Source organism: Sinocyclocheilus rhinocerous, unplaced genomic scaffold (assembly GCF_001515625.1).
Source record: "Sinocyclocheilus rhinocerous isolate Xijiao unplaced genomic scaffold, SAMN03320098_v1.1 scaffold77, whole genome shotgun sequence".
NCBI lineage: Eukaryota > Metazoa > Chordata > Actinopteri > Cypriniformes > Cyprinidae > Sinocyclocheilus > Sinocyclocheilus rhinocerous.
Window position 1 is genome coordinate 160,870 of NW_015635045.1, and position 6,364 is coordinate 167,233.

Genomic DNA, 6,364 nt, shown 5'->3' on the forward strand with positions numbered 1-6,364 from the left:
TCTTTGTGTGAACATTTGGGCGGTGTTATGCAAATCTTCCCAGATCGTGATGTAGATATGTGGGGGCGTGTTAGAACGAGCCGTTTTAGGTAGGCGTGGTTAACTCTTAACTTTTATAAAGAACATCTCTTTGGATTTGAGACTTTAGTCTTTGCAACTTTACAGATCTTCTTTATGCACCAAGACCTTGTAACACTCCAAAGAGAAAGGAAAAATTGAAATCGCATCATATGACCCCTTGAAGAAAAGTTAAAGATAATTCTCAAGCTGAGGGAAGCATGGCAATCTTGTCACCTGTGGCAAAAAAGTTGAGCTGTATTTACCAGCGGGTTTGACTTTTCAAATGCAGTAATCATTCACCCTGCGACGGACAGCTACCATTCAGCGCACATTCAACAGTAATGACCTCTCTCTGTATCTCGCTCAGAGGACATGCTGTGTGACTTACTGGCTTAATGGAGATTTTTGTTGTGTTTGTCTTGACTCATGAGAGACTATGAAGTACGAGGAATTTGAGCGCAAATGTGAAAGTCTGAAACATACTGATAACTCTCCATAGAGGGCACACAAGCGCATCAACATATATAAAAATAAAAATATGGAACAGACAGCAAAGAAAGTACAAAAGATAAAATTATAAATGGATATATTATATATTTTAAAATATATATGTCATTGTAAATTTTAGTATGCTTACATGTGAGTGAGGTTAGTTAGGGGTCGGAACATCCTGATGCTGATGTTGGGAATCTCTACCTCTTCCATACTCCTGCACACAGAATAGACAGATGCACATTTTACCTTCATCGGGTGTTTTTTTATACAGAATAAAAGTACATTTTCAAAGCCAATAAAACAAAGAATGGTAGGCCAGAAAAGCCAGCTGAATAATTACTGGCATAATTCCCAGAAAAATATCAATGAATGCAGATACAGGAACAAACAAAAAGGCTCATCTACATATGTGGACTGCAAAACAACATTCACTGCGATTTGCCTAAAGTCAAGATAATTAGCTTTTATATGTTATTTATTTATTTCCTGTGCCCAATTCTCTCTCTGGTTGTTAATAACACACAATCAACCAGAAATAATTTTTCTATTTTTTTTTTCCGACCAGGGGCAATATTTACCCTAAAACTGATTTTCAGGTGCAGTTTTACCTCTGTAATGGTATTTTTTTAAACCATATTAAAACAGAGCATGCCATTCACTTACATCAAAAACTTAAAACACATACTAAACTTGACAGTCCTAAACTACAATATAATTAAATATAGTGTAATATCAGTATAGAATACAACATGAAAGACTAAAAAAATGAGGAATTCAGGGGAATTTTTTCTATTGCTTTTTCTGATAAAGCCTTGCTAATTTCTGACCATGTTCAGCAGAACTCACTGGGGTTGGCTGAACTCACTCTTGGTTGTTGCACCTAGAAAGTAATGAGACTTACTTTTGTTTTGCTTTTGTTTAATGTCCTGCTACTCAGATTTTTCTGCTGAGATCCTCATAATCTGATATGTGACTCTTCCAAAGTTTCAGAAGAGATCCAATTTATATTACAGCTCTAATTTGACTTTGTCAACAATTGTTTAATTTGGTTCTTTTTTTTTCACCTAAGGATTTTAGGTGTCTCCTGGTTCTCTAAGCACGAAACATGCCTGGGGCTATAATTGGCTGAAAGAAAAGAATTTCCAGAAACAACATATGATGTCGATCCAGGAATATGTCCTACTTCTGTAAATCACGTGGTGCAGGTCTACAGAGCTCAAACAGCAGAAGTGTGAAGACAACACTGAGCTACTTCACTCCAAGACACTGTGGAAAATGCAAGGATCATTGACAGCCCCTGAAGGCTTGTTAAACCTGCAAGTTCTTTATTAAAACAGGCACAAAGTAACCTAACTTTTACCCATTCTTCGAAACCCTACCCTTAAAATGAAACCCATCATTTAAGATTAAAATAATGTGTTTGTAACCATAATTGACTGCCTAATCAGAGCCTGTATAAAGAACTCATTCACTGTGACTTTAGATATTTAATTATTCTCTGATTAACAGTCTGTGCTTGATCACATGCTGAGACCAGTTGTCATGTATCGAACGTGAAGAGCATGTAAATATGATGTGGATTTCTACATACATTGTGCACACACATGAATAAATACAAGATCTCCCCTACTACACATCATCAGTATAATAACTTAAATGATGTTGTGTTTACTCACAGTGACTGCAGATTCACCAGACTGTCAAATTGATTGTCGTATATGTGTGTCTACAGCTCTAATTTTACTTTGTCAACAATTGTTTAATTTGGTTCTTTTTTTTTCACCTAAGGATTTTAGGTGTCTCCTGGTCCTCTAAGCACGAAACATGCCTGGGGCTATAATTGGCTGAAAGAAAAGAATTTCCAGAAACAACATATGATGTCGATCCAGGAATATGTCCTACTTCTGTAAATCACGTGGTGCAGGTCTACAGAGCTCAAACAGCAGAAGTGTGAAGACAACACTGAGCTACTTCACTCCAAGACACTGTGGAAAATGCAAGGATCATTGACAGCCCCTGAAGGCTTGTTAAACCTGCAAGTTCTTTATTAAAACAGGCACAAAGTAACCTAACTTTTACCCATTCTTCGAAACCCTACCCTTAAAATGAAACCCATCATTTAAGATTAAAATAATGTGTTTGTAACCATAATTGACTGCCTAATCAGAGCCTGTATAAAGAACTCATTCACTGTGACTTTAGATATTTAATTATTCTCTGATTAACAGTCTGTGCTTGATCACATGCTGAGACCAGTTGTCATGTATCGAACGTGAAGAGCATGTAAATATGATGTGGATTTCTACATACATTGTGCACACACATGAATAAATACAAGATCTCCCCTACTACACATCATCAGTATAATAACTTAAATGATGTTGTGTTTACTCACAGTGACTGCAGATTCACCAGACTGTCAAATTGATTGTCGTATATGTGTGTCAGGGGATTGTTGGAAATATTTCTGAAACCGACACACAAATAGTAAAATAGTTATCGATGAAGTCCACACTTTGCTTCGGTGATTCATAAGGCCTGTCACTTCATCTGACGTGGCTTTCAATCAATCAATGAATCATTTATTGTGCCACTGAGAAATCTCTATAAAAATATGGTTTAACATTTAAGCTTGGAACAAGAACTTATAAACAACACCATTTGCAACAGAAAGAAGAAAAAAAAGTGCAGAATGTGGCTCTCACAGCTGTTTGAGGTTCTGGAGGTTCTGGAACAGAGATGGAGGCAGGTCTTTGATCTGGTTCATAGACACGTCTCTGTAAATCAAGTCAAAGCAAGTTCAGCGGCTCATTTTTCAACTTAATCATTCTTAAACTAAAAAGAATATCTTCAAATTGAAGCTCTGTTCCAAGGTTTGTGCTTATCAGGATTATTTGAGCAGGTGTCTCTCTTTTTGTCTCACAAATCTCAGCAGAGATTTGTTAAAGAGGATAGATCTATGGTGGACCAGTAGAGCACAACACAACAAAATCTCCACAACACAACACATAGGACTAATTTTGTTGTGTTGTGCTAATTTTGTTGTATTGCGGCTTGTTTCCGTTGTTTTGTGCTAATCTCGTTGTGTTGTGGCTTGTTTCCGTTGTGTTGCGACTTGTTTCCATTGTGTTGTGACTTGTTTCCGTTGTTTTGCGACTTGTTTTCGTTGTGTTGTACTAATTTCGTTGTGTTGTGCTAATTTCGTTGTGTAGCGGCTTGTTTCCTTTATGTTGAGACTTGTTACGTTGTGTTGCAACTTGTTTCCATTGTGTTGTGGCTTGTTTCCATTGTGTTGCGACTTGTTTCTGTTGTGTTGCGGCTTGTTTCCACTGTGTTGCGATTTGTTTTTAATGTGTTGCGGCTTGTTTCCGTTGTGCTAATTTCATTGTGTTGCGTCTTGTTTCCGTTGTGTTGCGACTTGTTTCCTTTGAGTTGCGATTTGTTTTCAATGTGTTGCGGCTTGTTTCCGTTGTGTCGTGCTAATTTCATTGTGTTGCGTCTTGTTTCCGTTGTGTTGCGGCTTGTTTCCGTTGTGTTGCGACATGTTTCCTTCCACCGTATAGTTCACCTAGAAATGAACATTTATTCACCCACATGTTGTTTCAAACCTGTATGACTTTCTTTCTTCCGTAGAAGACAGGAAAAGATGTGCTGAAGAATGTAGTTTTTTTTTCTATTTAACAAAAACACATCCAGACCAGGGAAAATGAAAGGGAAAAAGTGCTTCACAGACTAAACATGTGCACTATATTCCAAGACTTCCAAAGCCATATGACTGCTTTGTAAGAAAGAGCAAAACGTAACTTATTAACTCTAACTCTTAGCCTTGACCTTAGCTGTGAATATATACAAACTTTTGCCCTTTTCTGCTTTTCATTTCTATACGCTTTTGAGTATGGGAGAAAGCCATGTAAACATTTTTCATCCCTTTTTTCTGTTCCGGAGAAGAAAGAAAGAAATACGGGTTTGGAACAACATAAGGGAAAGTAAATGAGAACAAGAGCCAGATTTTTCATTTTAAGGTGAACTAACCCTTAAAAGGCTCATAAATACAATCTCTTTCTTTCTCTCCAGCGCACACATTTTATATAAGCAATGAACTGAAAAAATGATGACAAAAAATTTAATCTAGGGACTCCGAAAAAATTAATGCCTCCATTTACTTGTGTGCATGTGTTTGTGTGTATACTCACAGGTCTATCAATCTTTGCATGTCTGCAAATGTTCCCTCCTCAATGGTGCCGATGCGATTTCTCCTCAATGCTCTAAACCAGAAAAAGACATATATGTTGTAGCACTGCCTCAAAAATATACCCCAATTCACCAAGGCCTTCAGTGCCGCAGAATGAAGTCATATACATCTATATGTAAATCAGCTCTTCCTATTTGCTGGGTCTTTAAGAGAGTCTGAAGATCACACTTAAGAACTATCCATCTGAGTCATGCTTCCAGGAACTATCGCAAACATTTTCCATAATGCTTGAGCACACAAGGACACACTGACAGTCCCAGATTAGGTCTGAAAAGCACTGGACGTATCAAAAGACATGAAATATTTACATATTTGAAGAAATCTGGCCTGTGTTGATAACTAAAACAGCTTTGAATTGAGAAACAGAGTGACGGAACTGGATCAGATATCACAACAAACACACTGTCACTTCAGTCGATGTAAGATTCAGTAATATACCGTACGAGTAGAAGAGAGAATTCAGCCTCTCAGATGCTGGAATATTAAGTTCAGTTCACTTCAGTGAAATGTATATTTTCATCCTGAGTGTTTCTTTAACTATTGTATAAGCACTTTTGGGCTTGTGGCAAACACTCACATTAATTTATTTGTCAACTAATAAAAGTTCAACATGCATGCATTAAAGTAAAATTAAGTAATTTATGGCATATTTTCTGCATATGTCTCAGATTATGTGAAATCTATATACACAATAGATTCTGCATTCTGTGGTGGAAGTGAAATTATTTTGAGGAACACAGTAGCATTTTCACACTTTTTTGTATAATTGTAATATAGGACATAAGTCATACTCTGTTTGCACACAGGTCTTACTTTGTTTTAATTCATTATCATAATTTTCTAGATTTTCATCGTTTAAGATTGAACTCCTGTGCCTGGGGTAAAACAGCCAAATATATAATTAAAAGGAAATAAAAAAACAGCTGAAATAAATAATGAAGTATTAAAATTTGTTAGTTTTAATTAAAAACAACTTCTGGGACATAAAAGTGCCTGTAGTTGAAGATGTGGTCATGATGCTGCAGGCTTGGTCCCTCAGGACAGACTGTCCTTCAAATGTCACTGACAGATCAAATCAAAGGCCTTACACCACTGCACTAGATATTCGTGATGCATATCAACATGTACATCTAAAACATGAGTAATTATTGTAATTTATTCACTTCCGATGTCTTTAATCTACTTGGGTCTATTCAGTTCAACCTAAATCTGCATTTATTTGTAAGTGTTTCCAGCCGAGCTGAGAGACGCCATTTTTGATATTATTCTTAGCCAACTGGATGTTTTAGTGGATGTATAAAGTCAATTCCCTCTAGACAAGACCTGAGCAGAGTATCCAGGTGTAGTTTATCACAATAACTAGAACCATGGTCCACTAATGTTCAACAACCGGAAAGTGTCCTTTTTTTTAAATCGGTATCTACATTAATAGTACATCTATTGTTAGAAACGGGTAAATTCCGACTTTGCTATGACAATGTGGTGCTTCTGAATCAGCCACTGTAAGTATGTTTTGTTATTAGTTTAAGTATTTGCTATTGACTGTTCAAATGCGGA

At 36.6% G+C, this 6,364-nt stretch overlaps 1 protein-coding gene across 1 annotated transcript in view; it reads right to left on the minus strand.

The window, feature by feature from the left end:
• Positions 1 to 6,364, minus strand: part of LOC107746414 (relaxin receptor 2-like) — a 33,644-nt gene that overhangs the window by 12,418 nt on the left and 14,862 nt on the right. The window contains exons 6-9 of the mRNA XM_016560635.1: positions 4,749 to 4,820; positions 3,261 to 3,332; positions 2,951 to 3,022; positions 698 to 769 (exon numbers count right to left, since the gene is read on the minus strand). Coding sequence (XP_016416121.1) covers positions 698 to 769; positions 2,951 to 3,022; positions 3,261 to 3,332; positions 4,749 to 4,820 — 288 coding nt within the window. The remainder of the gene's footprint in view (positions 1 to 697; positions 770 to 2,950; positions 3,023 to 3,260; positions 3,333 to 4,748; positions 4,821 to 6,364) is intronic.